This window comes from Narcine bancroftii, unplaced genomic scaffold (genome assembly GCF_036971445.1).
Source record: "Narcine bancroftii isolate sNarBan1 unplaced genomic scaffold, sNarBan1.hap1 Scaffold_168, whole genome shotgun sequence".
NCBI lineage: Eukaryota > Metazoa > Chordata > Chondrichthyes > Torpediniformes > Narcinidae > Narcine > Narcine bancroftii.
Window position 1 is genome coordinate 1,251,480 of NW_027211903.1, and position 26,085 is coordinate 1,277,564.

General features: G+C 42.1%; 1 protein-coding gene across 3 annotated transcripts in view; it reads right to left on the bottom strand.

Annotated features, from left to right (window-relative positions):
* Nucleotides 1-26,085, bottom strand: part of LOC138750580 (microtubule-actin cross-linking factor 1-like) — a 96,080-nt gene that overhangs the window by 13,733 nt on the left and 56,262 nt on the right. For 2 of the 3 annotated variants that reach the window (XM_069912689.1, XM_069912688.1), the window contains exons 1-5: nt 17,646-18,019; nt 8,118-8,327; nt 3,702-3,930; nt 3,171-3,487; nt 2,143-2,310 (exon numbers count right to left, since the gene is read on the bottom strand). In XM_069912689.1, the coding sequence (XP_069768790.1) occupies nt 2,143-2,310; nt 3,171-3,487; nt 3,702-3,930; nt 8,118-8,327; nt 17,646-17,843 (1,122 nt within the window). In that variant the 5' untranslated portion in view covers nt 17,844-18,019. Of the gene's footprint in view, nt 1-2,142; nt 2,311-3,170; nt 3,488-3,701; nt 3,931-8,117; nt 8,328-17,645; nt 18,020-26,085 lie in introns of those variants that run through there. The other variant, XM_069912690.1, reaches the window with a different exon arrangement.

Here is a 26,085-nt window from a genome sequence, read left to right on the forward strand (position 1 = left end):
TGGCTTTTCACCACTAATGGACATAGATTTGGCTGCAGAGGGTTATTCTGCATTATCGTTTTTCTGCCTGTCTACTTTTACTCCAGATGACCCCTCTCCCCAATCCATCATCCTTCAAAGGTAAATATGTGTTCTCCCTCAGCAATCTGACCCGTTTGCAACTCCTATTCTCTCGAGCACTTAATGGCCCACAGCTTTTCTCCATGACCATCAATCCCAGGCCATTATTGCAATAAATGGTCCGATTTTTCTCTGACTGCAAGACCAGAAATGCCCTCCACCTCAATAAAGCAAAACTTTCTGATTTGTCTTTCTGATGCAAATTCCAATTCCTCAAACATCAACTCCAGTCAACATGATGCCATTAGTTTTGTTAATGATAGAAAAGGATAGGTCTGGGACTCGGGTTGAGATTTTAAATTGGAGAAAGGCCAATTTGAGGAAATTAGAAAGGAATGAGAAGGCGTTGACCTGGAAAAGTATGTGCGGGGTGAGTGGAAGACCTACAAAGGTGAAATTTGGAGAGTACAGACTTTGCATGTTCCTGTCAAGATTAGCAGGCTTAGGAATCTGGTTTGGAAGAAGAGAGGTGTGCAGCAGGTATAGACATCACAGAGCAAATGAGGTGCTTGAAGAGTATAGAAAATGCAAGAAAAAACCTCAAGAAAGAAACCAGGAAGGCTATGTGGATGATAATGGGGTAAATTGGATGAGTAAGCTTGCAGGTGTTGTGGACACTAAAGAAGGTTTTCAAACCTTGAAGAGGGATCAGGACCAGCTGGAAACATGGGCTGACAAATGGAATTTAATGCAGATGAGTGTGAGGTGTTGCATTTTGGAAGGACAAGCCAAGAAAGGACATACATGGTAACCAGTCGGGCAGTGAGGAGTATGATAGAACAGACGGATCTGGGAATACAGACACCTCATTCTCTGAAAATGGTGTCACATGTGGATAGGGTTGCAAAGAGAACTTTTGGCACATTGACCTTGATCAATCAAAGGATAAAGTATAATTTTCATTGGTGAGACACAATTTGGATTATTGTGTGCAGTTTGGATCACCTAACTGCAGGAAGGATGGCAATTGTGCAGAGATTGACTTGGATGTGGCCTGGACGTCAGGAGCAGAGTTGTAGGAAAAGGTTAAACAGGTTATGATTTTATTCCCTGGAGTGTAGAATGAGGGAAGAATTGAGAGAGAGATTTAAAATGATGTGGAGGACAGAGTAAATATAGGTAGGCTTGTTCCACTGAGAGCAAGTGAAATACAAACCAGAGGACATGGGGTAAGGGTGAAGGGGATAAATTTAGGGGGAACATGAGGGAGAACGTCTTCACACAGAGTGAAGAGGTGGGAGAGTGGAACAAGCTGTCCGTTGAAGTGGTGACTGTGGGCTCAATTTTTAATTTGAAAAGAATTTGGACTGGTACATGGATGGGAGAGGTATGGAGGGCTATGGACTAGGTGCGTCAGAGGGCCTCGGCAGAAAAAGGGTTCGGAACAGACAAGAAGGGCCAAAGGGGCCTGTTTCTGTTCTGTAATATTGTAAGGTTCTATGGTTCGAATACTTCTTTGGAATAAATCAATCTCTGCCACTTTGCAAACAAATCTTACCTCCAAATGTGCTCCAAATCACCACTTTCCTCCCACCCCCCTTCACCTGTTCCTGAAACCCCCATCTATGGAGTTATCGTCTCTGCACCTGATGATCCCATTAATGATTTGCTGAGATTTTTTGCTCTGCTGTTATAATCTTGGAGGTCGTCCAAAATTCTGCCACCATTTTCTTAGGCCCCCATTAAACATGGATAAGGTCTGAGGAAACCCATACTGAAAATAGACACACAATGAGAGCAGAACTGTTTGGCTTCTTTGTTACAGTTTCCAATCTCGCCCCCACCATCTGGAAGCAAATTGGCTGTTGGATCTTCATCAGGCTCCCATTAAAACCTGATCAAGTTGGAATGAATGGAGCTCAACTTCCTATTTCAGGTGCCAAACTTACAACCTCCCATGTGGCCTTAACCACTGTTATTGGATGTGCACATTATCATTATTTCAAAGCATTCATCATTCTACTCGTAAATTAGAATAAGCAACATTACACAGTGATTTATGAAATAACAACTTTAATTTACCATGATATTTTCAAGTTCTTGCTGCAAGATTTCTGGATTAGGGATGGCCTCCAGCTGAACCATTCGTCTTTCTCTTTCTACTCTCTCTAGCCACAAACGCAGCTCATCTGCCTTCTCTTGCCATTGTTCAAATACCTTGGTGCTAAGACGGATTCCAAGTCCAATGCACTATAGAGTGAAAGAAATGAATGAGTATGTGGATTTTTAAAATGTACGATTTTGTGATGCGATCAAATATCGAGTGTCCAATCGATCCAAAATGGGTCAAGCGATACATTACTGGTCCATTACTTATGCCAACTATCATTTTTTTGTTCCCTGCATCAAGTTTTTTGAGGGTCACAGACAAAAAGGCAATGTTCACTCCTCACCAAAGGTGAAATGCCTGTTACCCTGCCGTACTGTTCCATTTTCTTGTTATGTCAATAAATCTTTTAATTGATATTTTGAGTTTGCTTTCAAAATAAACTGATGGTCAGGAATATATCAGAAGCATTGAAAACCTTCACAAATTTAGTGTGTCAGTGAAGATTAGACAGAAATTCTTTTGGGGCTGGGCTTGTTCCAGCCGAACACTTTGCATTTCTGTTATGCCATTCAAGCCTAACCCTTGGGTTTAGGACATACTGAGCCAGCGAGGTGACCTTTGTGGATTGGACACATTACACCGTGTTCAGTGACAAATGCACGTGGGAGGCCAGTCTGGAAAATCTTCACCAATTATGATCTGTTCGACATTTGATTTTATTAAAAGGAAATGAGTTCATGACTTATTTTCTGCAGTGGTCTCTGTCCAACTCGAGTGAGTTTGGCCACCAAGAGAGCTCCACAATACTGGAAAGATTTGATCATTGTTCCTGTTCTTCATGGGTATTATTAATCACAGCCGCAAACCTTTTCCAGAGCCACTCTTATAAGACTAAAACTTACACAAGTTGCTCAGTCTATCAAAATGCTCTCATGTTACTGATCTAAAGTAAAATTGGAGTTTAAATGCTATTAGTCAAAAAAAAGGAGATATGTCATACTTCTGATCGAAGTGCGTTGAAGCGAGCATCGGCGCTTTCAACCGTCTCCTCCACACGTTGGCTTATGGCATCAGGATCAATTGGGATCTTGTAGCTTTCAATTGCATTCCTGATTTCAAAGAGAAAGGCAGCATCGAAGAGACTTTTCCAAGATCGTCTGAGGTATCTTAGATCCCCTTTGAGAAACTGAAGATCATTGAAGAGGAATTTCTGCTTCTTAAGTTTGAATGTCAATGACGTGGAGTCAAATTCCTCAGCTTTTATTTTTTGTAGTTCCTTTTCTGAATGAATCATTAATGTTTCAAATTCATCATGATCTGTTTAAAGGAATATAATGGTGAAATAATCAAAATGATCAAATAATACCAGATTATATAGACTTTGACACATTGACAGGATCCTGTAATAATTACAAGTTGGGGTTATTCCAAACCACATGTAGCTTTCAGTTGTCTTACTTAGAATTCTTTTTAACTCTCAGTAAATAGTATTTTATAGTAATCTGGAAAATAAATGAATACTTTCCCTCACCTTTTCGGAACTTCTGCAGTTCTAGATGCAGATCCTCAATCACGTTTAATTGAGAATCTGCACTTGATAAAGCGGATTCGTACTCCTCCATCAAGACATTCAAGTTCTCCTGCAGTGCAACTTCCTCGTCTCGCAAAGGGTCCTGGACATTTTGTTCCAGGAAAGTCTGAGCTGCCTCTATGGCCAAAACCAACTCTTGCTCTTTCTGGGACAACTTTTGGCGATGTTCCTAGAAAAGAAACAATCCTAGGTTCATTTTTATTGCTCCAAGTTGTCTTGGGGGAGGTAAGGTTTCTATTTATTGCATTTGCAATTGAAATAAAATATTCAGGTTTCCCAATTTATTAAAAATCAGGGTACCAAAACACCCTTAAATACACACAGGAAACGTACTTCAAGTCCAGAAATCTAAATGGTTTTATGCTTTCGGAGGTTTAATCAACTACCTTGATCTACAATTCTTTGCTTGTGTCAAAGGATGAATCCTGCTGAGATGGAGTAGAATATATTCCATAGTTAATTTGACTGACAAGAAAATAAATCCTCTCCTTCAGTATTTGTACACAGTCCCTTCCCTGTCAAACAGACTTACTTTTATTTAAACTTAAGCACATTAAACTTTTGTCATTTGAATGATCTCATCCTTAACTTTCAATTCAGGGATTTAATATTCTTTCATGATGTAAAAGAGAACACGTGAAATCTAACGAGAGGTGACTGTGATCCAGTCAGGAGAATGTGAACTAGTTTGTAACTGTGTAAGAATGCACCCTTCTCACTGAAGTAACTGTGGGGTGGATGTCTATGTATATGAGTGTGTCAACATTTTTAAGAGATGGTGGATCTTCTTGTCTTTTTTCTTCACTGGTATCACTGTTTCCTTCACGCCAGACTTGCACATTTTCGCCCAGTGGTTTGCTGTGCCGTAGGCTCCACATTCAGAACCGTATGCGGGGCAATCATTTTGGTCACGGAGGGGTGTTGTCCGCTGCCCTTCCTACAGGTCCTGGGGGTGGCACTTTTCTGATTGTATTTTTTATAGCATCAACCCTTCCTTCTCTTTGCTGTGGGTGGGTCTGCATTGATAGGGATTTCATTTGCGTCCTCGTGGCTTTGAAGACTCTGGCTGTGTCAGAGTCTTTGGCCAATTTCAAGCTATCCTTCCCTAGAAGAGACTTTTGCACTTCAGGATGGGCATATTAGTGGATCAGCTAATCTTTCCTCTATATCCTTCCATCTGCATTTTGCAGCATTAATTTTTGGTGTAGTAAGGACGTTAGTAACAGTCTCATCAGTCTCTTACACAAAACCTTGAAATTCATTGCATTCAAGTCTAGGATTAGAGCTGAGTTCAAGGTGAGAAACAACCTTTGCAAATATCTGCTCTGGATCATTTTTCTCCACCCCGTAAGCTCTCAGCTATTAAATAAGTCACGGCCTGGCTCCCCTGTCCAGACATGTATAGAACTAACCTTCTCCTCGCTGTTGCATTTTTAAAATAGCTTTTCACTGCTAAATTGTACATCTGCTGAAACGTTTTCAACGATTCAACCATGTCTTCAGCCTCCCGTCCATCACTGGGTGAACTGCTGTTGCACCAGCCATTCATTTCCAGGTGTACTTTTTCTCTTCTTCCCCTTCAGATTTCAGTCACTTCCAATCCATTTTATAGTTTTATTCTTGTTCTCTCAGACCGACCACTGCCAACATGTTCTGTCTCCGTGTTACCTGGGAGGATTCTTAAATAACTTAAAGATGCAAGATTCAAATAACAGAAGGGAGTTTACTTACTGATGCCTTCCACCATCTCAGGAAACTGTTCACACTCATACTCATGTATAGGTGCCCCCCAGTAGTGCACGACGGTTACCACAGTGAGAAGGGTGTATTCCTAGGAAGTTACAAAAGAGTTCACATGATCCTGACGAGATAACACACCCGTCTCACTGTCGTAAATGTCGTGCACCAATGTGGGGTGCATGTCTATGTGAGTATGAACATTTCCTGGCATGGTGGAAGGCATCAATAAGTAAAATCTCTTCTGCTATTTGAATCTTGCATCTCTAAGAAGATGCAAGATTCAAATAGCAGAAGAGATTTTACTTCTGCTATTTAAGAAGCCTCCCACACAGAGACATAACGGTGACTTTATTGTATTTATCTTTACCATTTGGTTCAACATCCTTTGGACTTGACAAGACTTTATTCAAGTCGCCTTATTCCAAAACAAACCAGGCTGTCAAGCACACACAGGGCAATAATTTGCATACATGTTAAGCAATGCTTTACGAAAAGAAGATAACATCAATTGGTAAATGTTTAAAGATCTTTGCTCTTTTTTAACGATGAAAATCTGACTTGAGCACTGCATATTAAGGAATGACAAACATGAAAATCTATCCCCATTTGAGTGAAAACATTCTGGGTAATTATCATTTTCACATTAGTGCTTCAAGATGCAGGTGTCCCTGCCAGGGCCCAAACTGAACGAACGGCAATATCTTTCCCAGTTAGAAGGGAGAGGAGTGTGGAGGGGAATCAGCAGGTAGTAATGTTCCTACGGACCTAATGCACGTCCCTTTCCATGTCAGAAGGCTCCTCTTTGGACATATTCTTGGAGTCGAGTAGATGTCGTTCACTCCGTTGATAGAATACAGGACTACCTCAGTGGAGAGAATGAATGGAGGGCTAATCAAGCCAACTGCTTTGCTATGCTGTTGAGGTCCTTGGGCCCTTTGGGAATTGTGCTGATCCAGTCAAGTGCGGAGCAAAGGTTCGCCACCTACTGCTTGACAGGTAGCCTCTGATCTGTTTTAGTTATCACAGTACTCAAAGTGGCTGGTCCATGTTAGGACCACAGTGAGAAGGAGACCTGGAGTCATGTGACAAAACCCAATTGAAGTACCATTATGCAGGTTATTGGTGAACAATGCCACTTTATGTCACAGTGTGTGCGACACACTTTCCATCGGGCAGCTGATTAAATAAAGTATGGCTTTGTCCTGCTTTTGGTAGATGGACCAGATACCTGAAGAATTTGCCACTTTGTCAGAAGGATGTCAGTGGATCAACTGTGACAGGAGGTGAAAAAAAAATCTAGACTGAACTTCTCCAGTACTTCGAATGTGATGGAGTCTGGTCCTATTTGTCTGCTGCACTTGGTGTTCCTAAGTAAATCAAATAGGGTGAAAGTGATTTCTGTGATGGTGTCGGAAGAACCTGATGGAACATGCTAGAAAGTGTCTTAACCCCAACATTGTTATTCAGAAGCTGAGGCCTACCACCACTGAGAATGAGGAGACCCTTGGTCCCTCTTTTCCTGTTTACTGTTCATGACCCAGCCGGAAGGACGACAGAGCTCAGATTTCATCAGCGGTTAATTCTGTCTTTGGAATGTTATTTTTTTTTCTGCATTGCCTGCCCACTGTCCAGTGTTGTAAGATTATCAGTCTGGCACCTCATGTGCATCTGCATTCCCTATTAAACCATGGTGATGACTTGTCTTGGTTGTAATGGGAGAACTAACGATGGTAAGTAACACTTTCCTGCTGCAAATGTTAAAGGCCCATCGTACCTTTTGGCCACTGTGATTCCAGCTGTCAATTTATTCTGAATCTATCCCATTTAGCACAATGGTGCTACCACACATCAGAATTGAGGGAGCCCCTGGAGAAACATGGGATGAATCTTTCTGCTCCTGCTGTCACCAACAGTTGCCTCAACAACAGGAAAATTGTGGTAGTGAGGGGGTGTAGCCTTACTCACTCTCTTTTCCAAACCAATCCCTAGATCTGCACAAGGATCTGGCCTGGTTGAGTGGACGAACAGTGACGTTGCTACGCCAGAATTCATTCCGGTGGTGTATGCTTCCTCAACCCTTTTTGGTTGTGAATAGCTTGCATGGCCCATTCAATGGGTTATAAAGAGTTAATCACATGAGTGGGTGCTGGAGTTATCAAAATAGGGGAGGAGGTTCTTCCCTTTACAACATCAAGATCCACATTATCTGAGAATACAGCATTACTGAGGTGAAGAGTTTTTGTTAAGAAGCTGCCATGGTGAGATTGTTAGTGAAGGGCCTCTGTGACCATCGTCAATCACTGCCCCTTCACTAGTGAGTTAATCATATTCCCGTCATCTCTCATCACTTGCGTGACTGGGCCAGAGCAAAGAACAGAAAGTAGGACTGAGTTAGAAAGAGGATCTGCTAGATCTTTGAATAGGATTGGGAGAAGATCGTCAAAATTCAATTCAACATTATTTAGAAATTGTGTTAGTCATTATTTAAGTGAAATTTATTTAGTCGCCTTTCATCAAATCTGTACTGATCAGAGGTTCTGATGAAAAGTCCAATCCAAAATATTTTTACAATTGTTCGAATATACACTTATCCAAAACACCTGGAAGTGTTCATACCTTCAGGCCTTGCTGGTGGTCATTCAGTCTTTCGCCCATCTCAGCAAATGACCCCATCGCATCGTCCTCTTCCTCCATCTGGAAACCATCACCTAATGCGTAGAATTCGTCTTCGGTGATATGAACTCCATAGTGACCCTCGACTGCCAACCATTTCAGAAGATCACCTACTGTCTTCTGATGTTTTTGTAGGTGATCTTCTGTTGTTTCCTACAAATTGCAAAATCCTGTTAGTTTGAAGACGTGTTGTACTTTCCTGGCAGCAATTCCATATTCCCTCATCTATTTGCAAACCCTTGGGATTGAGGAGGATGTGAAACCACTTGAGTGGAAGATGCCTGTTTATAAACAGGGGCCATTCCACACCATTTCATCGGAATATGCACATGGGCAACACGTGGTCTTGCCCAGTCTTGGATCAATACGAAAAGGATGGAAAATACTAAAGACCAGCCTCCTATACACACACACGGGCATCGACGGAATTCCGCTTCATCATTTCCCTGCTCATGTCTCCCTAACACTGCCTTCATTTCTCGGGCCCCTTCGTCTAATCCCTCCCCTTTCATTTCAAAGGCCTTCTCTGCGTCTAAAGCAACTGCTACTGTTGGCGCTTTACTCCCTTCTACTGCATGAATTAAGTTAATAAATTTACAAATATTGTCTGTTGTGCGTCTTTTTTTAATAAATCCAGTTTGGTCTAGATTTACCATTTTAGGTACATAATCTGCTAATCTGTTTGCTAATAGTTTAGCTATTATCTTATAATCTGTGTTAAGTAATGATATTGGTCTATATGATGCTGGTGCGAGTGGATCTTTCCCTTGCTTTGGTATTACTGTAATTATTGCTGTTTTACATGAATCTGGTAAGCTTTGTGTTTTGTCAATCTGGTTGATTACTTCCAGGAGGGGAGGAATTAATAAATCTTTAAATGTTTTATAGAATTCTATTGGGAATTCATCCTCTCCTGGTGTTTTATTATTTGGTAGTTTTTTTTTATTATCTCTTGTATTTCTACTATTTCAAATGGTTCTGTTAATTTATTTTATTCCTCTATTTGTGATTTTGGTAGTTCAATTTTAGTTAAAAATTCATCTATTTTGCCTTCTTTCCCTTCGTTTTTAGTTTGGTATAATTGTTCATAGAATTCTCTAAAGTTTTCATTGATCTCCGTTGGATTATATGTGATTTGTTTGTCTTTTTTCCTTGATGCCAATACAATTTTCTTAGCTTGTTCTGTCTTAAGCTGCTATGCTAGGATTTTGTGCGTTTTTTCCCTTAGTTCATAATATTTCTGTTTTGTCTTCATTATGTTCTTCTCCACCTTATATGTTTGTAGTGTTTCATATTTTATTTTTTGATCTGCCAATTCTCTTCTTTTAGTTGTATCTTCCTTCATTGCTAATTCTTTTTCTATATTTACTATTTCCCTTTCCAACTGCTCTGTTTCCTGATTATAGTCCTTCTTCATCTTGGTTACATAACTTATTATTTGCCCTCTAATGAATGCTTTCATTGCATCCCATAGTATAAACTTATCTTTCACTGATTCCGTATTTATTTCAAAGTACATTTTAATTTGTCTTTCAATGAATTCTCTAAAATCCTGCCTTTTAAGTAGCATGGAGTTTAATTTCCATCTATACATTCTTGGAGGGATGTCCTCTAACTCTGTTGTCAATATCAAAGGTGAATGGTCCGATAATATTCTAGCTTTATATTCTGTTTTTCTTACTCTATCTTGCATACGAGCTGATAACAGAAATAGGTCTATTCTTGAGTATGTTTTATGTCTACCCGAATAATATGAATATTCCTTTTCCTTTGGGTGTTGTTTCCTCCATATATCCAAAAGTTGCATTTCTTGCATCGATTTAACTATAAATTTAGTTACTTTGTTCTTTCTGTTAATTTTTTTCCCAGTTTTATCCATATTTGAATCCAAATTAAGGTTGAAATCCCCTCCTATTAATATATTCCCTTGCGTATCTGCTATCTTCAAAAAAATATCTTGCATAAACTTTTGATCTTCTTCGTTAGGTGAATATACATTGAGTAGATACCAAAACTCCAAATATATCTGACATTTTATCATTACATATCTCCCTGCTGGATCTATTATTTCCTCTTCTATTTTAATTGGTACATTTTTACTGATTAATATAGCTACTCCTCTTGCTTTTGAATTATACGACGCTGCTGTTACATGTCCTACCCAATCTCTCTTTAATTTCGTGTGCTCCAATTCAGTTAAATGTGTTTCTTGCACAAATGTTATATCAATTTTTTCTTTTTTCAGTAAATTTAGCAGTTTCTTCCTTTTGATTTGGTTATGTATTCCGTTAATATTTAAAGTCATATAGTTCAACGTAGCCATTTCAAACTTTGTTTATCTTCCCTTTCTGTTTCTCCATCATCACCTTTCCTTCTTATCCATTTCTGTTTTCTTGTTTTGAACACTTTATAAGACAACATTTCTAAAACATCAAACATTTTCCTTATTCTCCTATTTAAAACTTCTTTAACCCCATTCTCCCCTCCCCCTCCTGAGTTGCCCTTTATCTCTTGTTGGGCAAACACATCTCCCCTCTCCATTTGGATTTGCGAATTCACTCGCAAATGTCAACTGATTTTGCAGTGACCGTAACTCATCCCCACCCAGCCCCCCACGGAAAAGATTTCAATTTTCATATGTAACAAAGGTCACTCTTTTAATTCCCTCCTTATTCCTTCTATTCCCTTTCATTCCCTTATTAATTCTTATCTATACTCTATATATTTTCCTCTAAATACGTATACATTCATGTATACACACACATACATACACATCTACATATATATATATATATATATATATATATATTTTTTTATATATATAATATATACATACATATACCCATATACACACATACATATAGTTCGTGGTCATTTTTACTCTCATTACATGTCTTCATCTCTCTGCTTGTTTTGTAGTTGTTCTGCAAATTTTTGTGCTTCCTCTGGATCCGAGAATAGTCTGTTTTGTTGCCCTGGAATAACTATTTTAAGTACCGCTGGGTACTTTAACATAAATTTATATCCTTTTTTCCATAAGATCGTTTTTGCTGTATTGAACTCCTTCCTCTTCTTCAGGAGATCAAAACTTATGTCTGGATAGAAAAAAAATTTTTGACCTTTGTATTCCAGTGGCTTTTTGTCTTCTCTTATTTTCTTCATTGCTTTCTCCAAAATATTTTCTCTTGTATATCTTAAAAATTTTACTAAAATGGATCTTGGTTTTTGCTGCGGTTGTGGTTTCGGGGCTAATGTTCTATGTGCCCTCTCTATTTCAATTTCTTCCTGTAATTCTGGTCTTCCTAGGACCCTGGGGATCCAATCTTTTATAAATTCTCTCATATTCTTGCCTTCTTCATCTTCCTTAAGGCCCACAATCTTTATATTATTTCTTCTAATGTAGTGTTCCATTATATCTGTCTTCTGAGCTTACAGCTCATGTGCCTCTTTAACTTTTTTATTAGATTCTTCTAATTTCTCTTTTGTCCTCTACTTCCATTTCTACGATTATTTCTCGTTCTTCCACATTCTCCACTCTTTTTCCTATCTCTGATATGACCATTTCTATTTTATTCATTTTTTCTTCTGCATTCTTAATTCTTCTTTTTATCTCATTAAATTCTTGTAATTGCCATTCTTTCACTGATTCCATATATTCTTTGAAAAAAGATACATCCATTGTCTTGCCTTTCTCTTCTTCTTCCACTTCTTTCTGTTCTTCTTCTTCTTCTTCCTCTGGATTGACCATCTGTTGTTTCCTTCTTTTCTTTTTACCTTCTTCTTTCTTGTTGTCGTTATTGTCTCTGTTCTGCACCAGCTGCTGTGCTGCAGGTGTCTCTCTCAGCTGTGGAGATCGACTCCGCAGCTGTTTCCCCCTCCCGTCAGTGTGTTTTTTTTCTTGCGCGGTTGCGCACTTTTACTCGGCTCTGCGAGCCATTTTTGTAGTCCCGAGCCCGGGACTTCCACTGACCTGAGGGAGCGGGCTTCTCTCTCCGCGGCGGGCCTCCTCAGACAGGTAAGGCCTTCACCTTCTTCTTCCGACGTTCTTTCTTCTTCTCTTCTTCCCGTTGTTTTCGACTTTTCTCTCTTCGCTGCCATTTTCTTCTCACCTTTATTTTTACTTTGTTTTAAATTTTAATCTTGTAACTTTGTGTTTTGTGCGTTTTTTAACTTTTCCGGAGAGGGCTGGAATTCCCTGACCGGCCACTACTCCATCACGTGACTCCCCCCATCTGGATCATCTTCAGCTGTCATCATTTTCTTAGTCACAGACCTAGTTACCGCACATGCAGGATATATCTCACCATCCTCTCTAACCACATCCTTACTAGGCCAATTTGTCAATCTTAAAACTGACCCAACTTTATTCTCTGACAAATCATTCCCCAGCAAAAACGAGACACCTTGCATGGGTAACTCCTACTACAACAGTTCCTTTGACTAATTCTGAATTTAGCACAACCTTGTGAAGCAATATTGACCCTACCTCATCTCCAACACCTTTAATCAAAGTTGTCTCCTCTGTGTCTGTCCTTTGATCCACAGTTAAAACGGTTTCTAACAACAATGACTGAGCAGCCTCAGTATCTCTAAGAATGTTAACTGGAACCTGTGGTTCTCCCTCCTTTATTAAGACAAAGCCCTCTGACACAAAAGGATTGAAAACATCCATGACCTACTGATCAGGTTATGCACCTCTGCTCTCCTTAAATTCCACTGTTTCTGTATACATGGTTCTGGTTAAACCTGTTTTTACCTTTTCTGCTTCAAGACTAGACAATTCACAGTCACATGACCTGCTTTCTTACACAAATTGCATATAAATACAGAAGTTCTGTCCTTTCCTACCTTTCCTTCATCTTTTTTCTGAACATTTTCTCCAGACTTTATTTCAGCCCTACTATCCTGCTCCATCCTAACCTTATGAACAGGTTTATTAATCTGGTCCACATGAGCTCTCTGAAAATGCCTATTATTCTGGAATGTCCTTTTGTGAGTCTTCCTCAACAAATTTTCCTTCACATGTAATATTTCACTATTATAATCCTCTACGTTTGTACTTTTCTCATCCAATGTTTAATTTCAACAATTTTCAATGCCTCAGAAATAGCCATCAGTTCCTACTTTCTCACCTTCTGCAGTTCTGCAGGTGATGGTTGTAACAAAAATGTATCAACATCCATTGCTGCAGTTTTTCCAGACACAAGCTTTCTGTTAGCTTGTAAAAATAGCCTGCAAAAACAACCCAATCAACTAATAAATCATGAAACTACAATGTTCAAATCCTAAAGGATGAGCCCCCATAAAATGTTACGGAGTCCAGATGACCCCAAAAACCAGTAGCAATAGATATGCACGACAACACAGGGTTATTTAAACAAAAGTAGTTTAGAATTTTATTTGAACATGAAAACAGAATTGAACTTTAACTTATTACTTAACCTACCTAACCCACTTAATCCGCCCTCAAATACTAAGTGCAGGTGAGTGTAATGTGTATTGAAGATTAGAAAAGTTCTTTGGATCACAGTCCAATCTCGCTGGTTGCAGGCAATTCTTGCAACAGTGCTCATACATTAGCATTAACAAAGTTCACCAAGCTTTGGTGTTTAACAGACAAATGGTTACCACTCAGAAGGGCTCTTGCTGGTTTTCAGAGAGAGAGATTCCATTTCCAGAGCATCTGCAACTGATTTCTTCTTAGTTAGTCTTTCTGACAAAACTTGTCCCCTTCAGGGTTCTCCGGATGATCCTTTTTCTTTCAGGTCATCTTTCTCCTTTGACCAGGCAGCCTTCCAAAGTTTGGCAGCTTGTCCCTCTGGAACAGATTTCTCTGACTCCTTCTCTCTCACTCCCTCCCTCTCTGAGAGCAAAGCTGTTCTAACTCTGCCTGCTAACGCCACATGCTCTCCTAGGCAAGCTGTATGTGGATACTTTGTTGCTCCTTTGCAAAAAGCAGGATGCAATAATCCTGCTAAAATTCTGGGTTTTCAAATGTGTGTGTGTGGAAGCTGCTCGAGTAATTCATTCCAAGCTACCTCTAAAACTCTTGTCACACTGCACATTCAGAGATCTGAGAAGAACCCTTGGCCGAGCCAACTTTGCTTGAAAGAAAACAACAATCACTACCGATCTGTGGTCGTCTCAGCCTTCCTTAAGATAGGTTGCAGACACCACCTTATCAATTAGTGCATTGGATCAGGTAGTGCCGGAAATACACAGAGAAGCCGCTGTGTGGAGATTTCACAGAAATACAGTTTAGAAGCAGGAAAGGATCAGATGTTATTGAACAACAATGAAAGGAACTATTAGCATGTGGTCTACAAAGTAACCTTCTTTTTGTATACTTTATTTAAAATCAAATTCAAAATCCACAATAAAATACATCATATTAACATACAAAAATTTCCCCCATATATACCCCCCTCCCACCCCCTCTCTTAGCTCCCTCCCATCCTCTACAACCTCAAACTAAAGAAACAAACCATCATAGTCGGGTTTGATGTCACCAATCAACCATGACATATTTAGACCCATACACTTCACAGAGGGACCCGCACATTAACAAAAATGGTAGACGTATGGCGTAAATTGTAAGTTATCTTTTCCAATGGAATACATGATTGCAAGTCCATGTGCCATCTCTGAATACTTAATTCAATTTCATCTTTCCAGGTTATAGCTTTACATTTTCTCGCTACTGCCTATTCCAACTGAATAAATGCAATTTGAAATGTATCCAATTTCATTTCCAAACTCCATTTTACTTCATATGTCCCAATAAAAATACTAACGGCTCTAATGAAAGCTTAAATTTAAACAACCCCTGCAAAAGTTCCATAATTCCATTCAGAAAGGGTTTCACCTGATCACATAACCATACTGAATGTAAAAAAGACCCTATCTATTCTCCACATTGAAAACACATATCCAAAGAGATAAATCTATACCTCTTCAACTTCTCAGGTGTTAAGTAAAGTTGATGAATAAAATTATAATGAACGAATCTTTATATAACGTTTACTGGCTTAGTCACACTGTCCTCACATAATGTCATCCAATCATCCTGAGAAATTAAAACCGACAGATCCTCCTTCCTTTTACTTCTCACTTTATAAATATCCGACTTAGGCATCTTATTTTGTAATAAAGCATACATTTGTGTAATCAATCCCATTTCCCCTCCTTCAATAATTAAACATTCAAATCTCATCCTTCTAGGTAATCTCAAACTGTGTCCAGAATTATCTAGTAACAAAGTTACTAAGCATGGACCTGATCCATTTTTTCATTCTATCACTGATATGAAACAAAATTTCCAGCTTCATAACAATCTTCGACCAAGATAATACCTCTCTTTTCCCAAATATTCAGGAATACGTGATTTATTTTAATACAAAGCTTATTTTAATACAAAGGGTTTTAGCCGAAATTTTGCCCTCAGCACCAATAGCAACGTTGGTCCGATACCATATTTCCATGAAATGTTTTAACTCCGGTAAAGGATAATTTTGGAAAAGTTGAGCATTCCATTTATAAATAAACTGTTGCATTCTTTGTTCATGAAGCTGAGCCATTTGGATTTTAGCCCAACGTAAAGATTGTTGTGATCCAACCATTCTATTAATAAACTTGAATTGTGCCGCTTCATAATAATCCTGAAAATGTGGTAATTATAAAACTCCAAGTCAATTTTTGTATAGATACTATTGCCTATTTACCTTTTCATAATAAAGATCTTCCCAGCACATCGAAATCCTTAAAACCTTTTAGGAATCCCACATGTAATTGATTGACAAAAATACTGAATACGGGGGAAAAAATTCATTTTAAAACACTGTCGTGCTGGACACAACCAAGAAAGACTCAGCCACCACATTGAAAGCCATTAATGATGTTTTTATTCAAATTCAGCCCGCGCCCTCTTAAGGGCAGCCTAAGCTCAATCACCTCGTGCATTGTGATATCAGAATCGCTGCCACAGGCGTGCGCTGGGCAGGTGAATTGAGGCAGGGAGAAAACCTTGACAGCGCCATCTTCCCATGGCTGCTCCGCCATGTGGCGTTATACACCATGAGAGACTGTGCCAACACAGCGCCCTATTAAAGTTATCGGTAAATCTTTCCACCTATTTAAATCTTATTTAATTTAATGTAATAATGGTCTATAATTCAACTCATATAAATGATTATAATTATCATCTACATTTATCCCGAAATACTTAATTTTATCCAACCACTTAAATGTAACAATATCTCTGCAGTTTGCATAATCCATTCTTGTCAAAAGCATCATTTCACTCTTATCCCAATTAACCTTATATCCTGATAATGCACCACACTGTTCCAACCTTCCAACTCAATAAAAACATTTTACCAAGAACAAGCATGTGGTCTTGAAGGTAAAAATCACAGTTAAAACTTAATGACTATTTTCAAATCCACTGCGTCATGTGAACCATGGCAAAAGTATCTGGAAAAAGCAAGGCAAAACACCTTTCAGGATTGGCCCAAGGCATTGCAACTGAACACATGGCACAGGGTCAATCCCCAGAGACATTCAGATTTCACACCTATACACTCAAGGCTGAGGTTTCTGACTTGAATTTGATGAAAGGCAAACCACAGATTCTTGGTGCATCTTTACGAAGAACACTCTTGTTTTGATTTCAGCCACAAAACCAGGACTCCAGTCTTTCATCAGTCTTTCTTCCAGGGCAGAAACCAAAGGAAAGGGCACATTCTTCTGGGGGTCCTTGGTTAATATTTACTCTTAAATCACCATGGCAGAAACACAGAACATAGAACACTGCAGCATAGTACAGGCCCTTCAGCCCTTGATGTTGTGCCAACCCATATATTCCTTCCTAAAAAAAGCACTAAACTCTCCCTACTCCAAAACAATAAAGAGTATTTAATTCCTGCCTTTGACAGCCAATTGTTCCCAGAAGAAATATTAAAAATAATTATACTTCAAATGTAACAACAGAAAATGTTGGAAATAGTCAGCAGGTTGGTCACCTCCTGACTTGCTGGGAGTTTCCAGCCTTTTCTGTTCTTATTGAAATATCCAGTAATTCCAGTTTTATCATTTACACTTTAAAGCTTGGGGATCCTTTGTGCTGTGAAAGGAAAGAGAATGTTTTTCATTTTAATTTACAAAAATAAGACTATCTGGACCCATTTATTAAGTAGGAATGTATAAATTCCAAGTAGGATTCACTTGTAGAAGACCTTGTTTAAGTTTCAGAATAAATGAAGCACCCAATCTGTAGATGCTTTGGAAAAAGATAAGACAAAGCATAACTGATTTACCAACACTGAATTGGAGGTAATTAGCTGCGAAACACCAAACTCTCCTTATAGGATGAGTGTCTGATGTTTACGTGAGTAATGAACCTTGTGCACACAGTACAACTTATGTTCATTTCGACATTGCCTCATAGAAGGTTTCACACGTGACCGAGAGTACCTGCTGCGTGTTTTCTTCCCTGCGGTCGACATTGAAGTCTGACGATTCCTCCGCAGCAACTCGGGAATGAAACCACCTGCCTCTGATCTTCTTGCAGCAGTTGCACGTCATTCTTTTCCGAGGAGTGAGGGATCTCCTACTCTGCTCCTCTTCCCCAGCCACTCGTGCCACTCGTAGACAGCACAAGGCATTGCCCATTCTCCTGCAAGTCACACGCGAGGTGTTTCCAGTGACGTGTGATGTAGTAATTCAAATACGTCACCACCGTGAGCCTCACTTGGCCAAAAAGCCCTGGTATTCGGCAAAGACTGTGCCACGCGCTCGCACCACGTTCAACCCTCACAATGAACACGACTGCAGTCTCAGCAACTGGGTTTGCTGGCTGTGTGATGTCATCAATGGGTTCATTGTTACACAATAATACAGAAAGACAAGTGAAACCATGGCAATCTCCCAATATTTACTCTCTCGCTATGATGTCACAATGAGACCCCAACCCCCCACATTCTCGGAATGAATGTACTCAAGGGGCAGTTTATATTTGAGGGTCTCCCGCCAACCATTGTTGTCGCGGCAGCCAGGTGGACTCCTCTTGTCATTGCCCCTCCCTCCCAGGTAGTCTGCACCCACCTGGATCGGGTGCCGGGGGCTATGAGGAGATCGGGGAAGTGATTGATACCCTCCTCTATGAGGGACTGTGATAAGACCCGCCGTGCCCCCCAAAAACACCCCATTCTGGCCTGTCTGTAAGAAAAATGACACGTGGTGAATGTTATTGCAAATTGGACAAATTCACTCCCCTCCCCAACTCACTCTTGCTGTGGTCGTTTCCGATGTGGTTGAACCACTTCATTGGATTCCAGATGATGGAATGTTTATTTGACACCATTACATCTCCCAAAATCATTAAACTGCTCTGGGAGGGGAAAAAAAGTTTGGTATCAGAGATGATTTACTCTGGGAGAACATGGCACCATAAGAGTGACCCAACTTATCAAAGGCTTGTTTCATGGAGCTAGGATCGCAGATGTTTAATTCACATTAGTTAGATCAACAGGGGTTAGGAAATGGCCTTGTCTTTGTCACATTATGAAAGCTCCAAATCCCAGAATATTCCCTAACTAAAGTCACTTTTGGCAACAGTGCATTGAAAAGGTTTCTTTTGCCATGTCCAGACGTGTAAAACATCTGACATTTCCAATTTCGGATTTCAGATTTTTTGTCAGAGTTCATACATGACGTCACATCCATCCCTGAAATTGTTTTTGCTGTGGGCCATGCAGAATTAACCCTTCTTGGCAATGCCATATAAAGCTGACTCAACACTGAGATGTAAACAAATAAAGAAATTTAAACAAACCGACTGTACGATACAGAGAGAAAAACATCAATAAAGTGTAAAAGTACCCTCCTTACATAAGTCCCTGAACTGAGTTTGTTGTTGAGGAGTCTGATGGTAGCAGCTGTTCCTGAACCTTATGGTGCGGGTCTTGTGGCACCGATATCTCTTTCCTGAGTGTGTGCTGCGTGGTGTGGATTCTTGAAGATTGATGCTGCCTTCCGATGGCAGAGTTCCAGATGTTTTCGTTGGTGAGGAGGGTTTTGCCTGTGATGTCTTGGGCTGTGTCCACTTCCTTTCAGAGGGCTTTTCAGTCAAGGGTATTGATGTGCCTATACCCAACTGGGATGGAGCCGATCAGCACACTTTCTACCACACCTCCGTAGAAACTTGCCAGGGTTTCCGATGTCGTACCAAAGCTCCGCAAATCCCTGAGGAAGTACAGGTGTCGACGTCTTTTTTTCACAATGCCATTTGTGTGTTGGGTCCAAGATAATGACTTTCAAGATCTGAAATTTGCTCACCCTCTTCACCACTAATCCCCTGATGATCACTGAACCATACAACTCTGGATTTCCCTTCCTGACGTCCACAATCAGCTCCTTGGTTTTGGTGGCATTGAGTGGGAGTTGGTTGTTCATGCACCATTCAGCCAAGTTTTCATTCTCCCTTCTGTATGCTGTCTCATCGCCCCATTATATACAATCCACTACCATGGTAGCATCAGTTGCATTGGCTTTGTTGTACTGAGTCACGCAGTCATAAGTTTATAGAGAGAAAGCAGGGACTAAGAACACAGCCCTCTGGTACTGGTGGAGATTGTAGAGGAGATGTTCTTACTGATCCTCACTGATTGTGGACAGGAGGAGAGGGAAATTCAGCATCCAATTACACAGTGGGGTGTTGAGTCCCAAGGTCTTGGAGTTTGATGATCAATTTTGAGGGAATGATGGTGTTAAATGGCAAACTGTTGTCGATAAAAAGCATCCTGAAGTATGCATCTTTGCTGTCCAGGAGTTCCAGGGCTTTGTGTAGTGCCAGTGAGATGGCATCCACCATAGACCTACTGCTACGATTGCAAATTGGAACCGATCCATTTCACCGCTCAGAGAGGAGCTGATAGGCTTCAGCACCCAGCCTTTCCAAACAGCTCCTCACTTCTGACTGAGGTTCAAGGTTCAAGACTCCTTTTATTTTAGGCAGACGGAGAGTCACCACTTTGTCCAGCTCCCCTTGCAGAAATGAGGCCCCAGCAAGGAATGGTTGACAAGGCCAGTGCTCTAAGCACTGAGCTATTGGAGTAGAAAGGAAATCAAAACAACCTCTGTTCAGAGCCACGGTCTGTGAATTCTCCTCCTATGCTCCCTCAGCCTCTGCGGCTGCACAGTCTCCTGTTTAATTCATTGACAACATCGTGGCCCATCCCTTCGCAAGTGAACATGAACACGGTGTCTTGTCGCTCTTCTGCCCTCACGGAACTTTTTGTAGTCGTTGGCACATTGTGATGTTCCACTGCGAATCGCAGAACGCCATGCAGTGCGATTTTTTCGGTGAGGTCCCCCCAGTCAATATGGTTGACATGGAATGACTGGAGATTGCACTTGATTACGTCTTTGTAGTGAAAACGTGGGCGGCCAACATTGCGGGGAGCATCTGGTAGCCCACCGTAGAGGACATCTTTGGGCAATCGGCCATCCTGCATGCAGACAATGTGGCTAGCAGGCAGTGAGCGCGAATGATTGAGTAGAGGTCCGTACCTCCAGTCTTCTCCAGGACTTGGACGTTTGTGACTCTGTCGTGCCATGAGTAGCCTAGGATGGATCTGAGGCAGCAGAAATGGAATGCGTTAGGCAGTGTTCATGCTTTATGTATGTGACCCAGGTTTCAAGGCTGTAGAGAAGCATACTCAGCACGCAGGCCTCGTAGACTCGGATTTTCAACTTGGTGGAGAGGTGGCAGTTTTCCCACACATGGGCACGGAGACAGTGGATGCTTTTCCCAGGCTTGTGTCCAGTTCTGCATCAAGTGAGTTCGTTGTTGTCACAGTGAAGCCTCAGTAGCAGAATTTGTCTATGTTGGCGAGCACTGACCCATTGATCGTAACTGATGGAGTGTCGTGGGTTTGTTGGCTAAAGATGCCCGTCTTGCCCAGGCTCATTTTCCGACCAAATTCAGTGCAGGCAGATGCAAATGCATCACACAATACTTGCAGCTCTGGCTGGGAGTGAACCATGAAGGCAGCATCATCTGCATAGAGCAGTTCTCAAATCATAATTCTTCTGATTTATGTCCTGGCCCGGAGCCGTGACAGATTAAAAAGTTTTCTGGAGCTCCTTGTGTGCAGCGCTGTGCCTGAAGCTTCTGGAAAGGCATGGCGCAGAAGAGCAGAGATGAAAATGCCAAACAGAACTGGAGCGAGTACGCAACCCTGTTTTATGCTGCATTGGATTGGGAACTCTTCTGATCTCAAGCCATCGAATTGGGCAGTGGCCTCTATGATGTTGTGAAACTGGACAATGATGGACAGTAGTGTGTCAGGGCAGCCAAGATGTTTTAAGACATGGAATAGATGTGAGTCAAAGGCCTTGGTCAGGTCGATGAAGCACATTTAGAGAGGTTTGCGTTGTTTAATGCATCTCTCTTGCAGTTGTTGGAAGTCGAAGGCCAAATCGATAGTTGATGGAGATGGCCGAAAGCCACATTGGCTTTCAGGCAGTATTCTGTTGGCGATGGTTGGCAGACGTGGGGGTGGGGGGGGGGGGGGGGGTTGAATGGGATTGCACAACAGAGTATGTTGTCTACAAGGCTGAGCAGTGAGATGCCATGGTAGTTACTGCAGTCTTGGTGGTCACCTTTGTTCTTGGAAAGGGTCACAATATTTGCGTCCCGCAGATCTTTGGGGATGTAACGGTGGAGCCAACATGTTTTGAATAGTATTGTGAGCTCGGAGGTAAGTGCTTCGCCACCAATCTTCAAGATCTCAGAAGAGATACCATTGATTCCAGGTGATTTGTTATTTTTCATGCAATGGACTGCTTTTATGACATTGGTGATGGTAAATTCAGCATCTAGCTCCGCTAGGACAGGTAGTTGCGGCAGTGTGTTGTTGATGATGTCAGGGTCCACAACGATTGGTGTTGTGTAACACAAGCTCCAGATCCAAACCTCCGACATGATCAGGAAGCCTTCAGCATCCGAGACCCTTCAGAAGCCCTTTTTGCCCTCAGCACCCTCTCGTATCCCATTTCCTACGGGGATTCCCATGAGCCAGTCTCCAGCAGCCCGCAGCCTGAGCGGTTCCCATGAACATAACTCATGTGCAGCCTGTGTGGCTCCTTTAGCCGCTGAACCCATTTCTGATCCACTGTTATGGTCACTGGCCGGTGGAATCATATCCCAAGCTTCACCTTCTTAACAGGGATGTTCTCTCCATTTCTGGTGCCCTGCTCCCCAGAGTATGCTGAGGGGGTGTAGGGCTTCCCATCGGTTGCAGGGTGGGAATATGATGATTGGGTGTAGGGCTTCCCGTCAGTTGCAGGGTGGGAGTATGCTCAGAGGGTGTAGGGCTTCCCATTGGTTGCAGGGTGGGAGTATGCTGAGGGGGTGTAGGGCTTCCCGTCAGTTGCAGGGTGGGAGTATGCTGAGGGGGTGTAGGGCTTCCCATCAGTTGCAGGGTGGGAGTATGCTGAGGGGGTGTTCCCATCGGTTGCAGGGTGGGAGCATGATGAGGGGGTGTGTAATGGAAGATTTAAACCATGTTTCTTACTTTTGCAGCCTTTGCTCCTGCAAGGCTGAGAACCTGCTTGTTGCATATGAATTAGTAGACATTATCTAAATTTACACTATGGGGCCCAGGGATGCATATGAATCAGTAGACATTATCCCACTTCCCTCATGAGGCCCAGAGATGCAGTTGTCTTTTGTTGGTCGCAGACTGTCAGGAGACCTTGAAGATAATTAAATCATTTATTCAAAGAGATAAGATCTGAAGTAAACAACTTTTGGGGTAATATAAGCCATGGTCCCACTGCTGAAGTTTGAGACTCTCCAAGAGGTGGCAACATCTCTCAGCAAGAAGAAGAACTTCAAGAATCCAGCTAACGTCCCGGTCAAGGGAGGTGGAGAAGCTGCTACCAGCGCCCCGACAACCTTCTACAAATGTGCAGTCGTTGCCTTGCTTCAGCAGTTGGGACCAGTCCAGGTGTTGATGTATAATTGGGAAGGGCTTGCATATTGTAGTGTGAATTCAGATTTAAATTTAGTAATAAAGCCTTGTATAAACTGAACTGCTCTCGGTGTGTGTGTGTCTATTTTCTTTCGGTAGCTCAAACACTGTGACCAATCTAAAACGAACAAAATGAGAGGTATAAGTTTACCCAAGACAGGGTGTAGGGCTTTCCGTCGGTTGCAGGGCGGGAGTATGCTGAGGGGGTGTAGGGCTTCCCGTCGGTTGCAGGGTGGGAGTATGCTGAGGGGGTGTAGGGCTTCATGTCAGTTGCAGGGTGGGAGTATGCCGAGGGGGTGTAGGGCTTCCCGTCAGTTGCAGGGTGGATGTATGCTGAGGGGGTGTAGGGCTTCCCATCGGTTGCAGGGTGGGAGTATGCTGAGGGGATGTAGGGCTTCCTGTCGGTTGCAAGGTGGGAGTATGCTGAGGGGGTGTAGGGATTCCTGTCGGTTGCAGGGTGGGAGGGGGTGTATGGTTTTCTGTACGAGTACTGGTTGTTGGGAGTGTATTGTTTGGCGGGGCCCTTTGGGGTGATGTGATGGTTGGCTGTCCTAGTGTCTGTTGCCTTCATGCTGATCCATAGGGGACTGTGAGTCTCCCACATTGTCCACGATTGCAACCGGTGCGAAGTCCCTGGTGGCCACCGAGTCTTCCCGTCCGTCCCTGAATGTGACAAATGCATAGTGGGGATTCGACCTGGCTCAACTCCACTGGGTCCACCCGTGGGTCCATTTTGTGGGGCTGGGCAGTGCTTCCAGAGGAGTGCTGGTCCCAGTGTCATCAACCATCTAGGCAGCACTGTGCCTGTCGCGGCTTTCCTCGTAAAGGAAAACATATGGTCATGTGGTGTTGTGTTAGTGGTGGTACACAATAACGAGCGTATAGAATGTAAAGCCTCTGGTAACACATCTTGCCATCTTGTCACGAGTAGGTCTTTTGCCTTTCAGATCAACAGGATGGTTTTCCAGAGAGAGGCATTTTCCCTTTCTACTTGCCCATTTCCCCTGGAACTGTAGCTTGCGGTGCAGTTGGTGGCAAAACCTCTGTCCTGTAGGTACTGGGTCGACTTCGGCATTCATAAAGCGGAATCCCTCTTTGTGTACATAGCTGGAGTACTCACACATGCTGAAAATGGATTGCAGGCACTTTACTACTGTGGCTGCCGATACGTGGGGACATGGGATTCCAAAAGATCAGTGGGAGTATTCGTCTATGGCATTAAGGAAATAGACATTCCTGTCGTAGGAAGGGTGCGGGCCTTTAAAGACAAGGCTGAGGTGCTCAAAAGATCTAGTAGCTTTCATAAGTGTAGCTTTATCCGGCCAGTACAATTGTAGTTTGCATTCCGCACAGATGGGACAGCCCTTGTTTACTGTCCTTACTTCCTCTCCCGAGAATGGGAGATTTTGGGTCCTTATGAAGTGAAACAGTCTAGTGACTCCCGGGTGGCCCAGCTCATTGTGCAAGCTCTGCAGTTGGGACATGTGGTTGAGGGCCTCACAGTTGTCCCTGGACAGTGTATCTGAGGGCTCATTGAGCCTCCCTGGATGGTAAAGAATGTCGTAATTATATGTAGTCAATTCTATCCTCCAGCACAAGATTTTATTGTTTTTTTATCTTCTCCTGTTCTGGTTGGCGAACGTAAAAGCCATAGATCATTGGTCCTGACAAGGATTCCATGCCAGATAATCTCTCCAGTGCCTTACTGCTTCCACAATGGCTTGAGCCTCCTTTTCCACTGCTGAGTCTCTCACCTCTGACCACTGTAGGGTCCATGAGAAAAAGGCTACCGGTCGCCCCTCCTGGTTCAGTGTAGGAGCTAGCGCTACATCTGATACATCGGTCTCCTCTTGGAATGGGATCGTCTCATCTATGGATGGCAGGATTGCTTTTGCAGTCAGGTCCTTAATATCTGTGAAGGCTTTGACAGCTGCTGGGCAGGTTGGGAACCGGAGGCTTTTATCAGTGGGCAAGCCCTGACCTCATAGTTGGGGACCCACTGTGCATAATATGCAAAATGTCCCAAACATCTCTTTAAGGTTTTCTGTTAGTGTGGGACTGGGAGGTCTGGGAGCAGGTGCATGCGGACAGGGTCTGGGCTGATTTTCCCCGTTCTGTACCACATATCCCAGGATGGCCAGTTACCTAGTGCTAAAGACACACTTGTCCCTATTATACATTAGATTGTGTTCCTCTGCTGCCTGAAAACAAATGGAAGGTTAATGTCATGGTCAGATTGTGAGTGGACACCTACCAACTGATCCCTTCGCCATGCGGACACTCTGTCCTGGGCAAGCGTGTGCACCCTGTGGGAAATTGGGGTTGGCTAGGGGTGTCTCAGAGTTAGCAACCCATCCAGGAGATCCTGGTAGTAGATCATGATCAGGAGGGCGACTTGTCGTACGCCTTCTGCCCGTGCTTGTCGCGATCCTTAATTGTAAGTCAGAAACCCAGGTGGTTGCACGGCCAATCCCGGTTCCGTTGAATTAACTAACAGGCGGAGCTGTATAGATATATATATATATATATATATATATATATATATATTAGTCTATTAAATTGTGACTAACATCAACCACATTAGACAGAGTCCAAGTTAAATGCTAGTTTTAATAGACAAGTATATAAAGCAAGTTCTTGCCTCTGTGCAAGCCCAGGTCAGAATGGAGGAGCCTAGGATTGGTCGGCTTTATATATGAGGTTGTCAGGTGGTGGTCCTGGTGACCTAGAGGAGTAATAGCATATCACCACAGTATATTCTCCACTTATATAAATGCAGAACATTTATAAAGAAGGGCAAGACAGGTCAGGTGCCTATTCTTTGAAGGTGAAAAGAATGATGTCATTAGAACATAGAACACTACAGCACAGTAGAG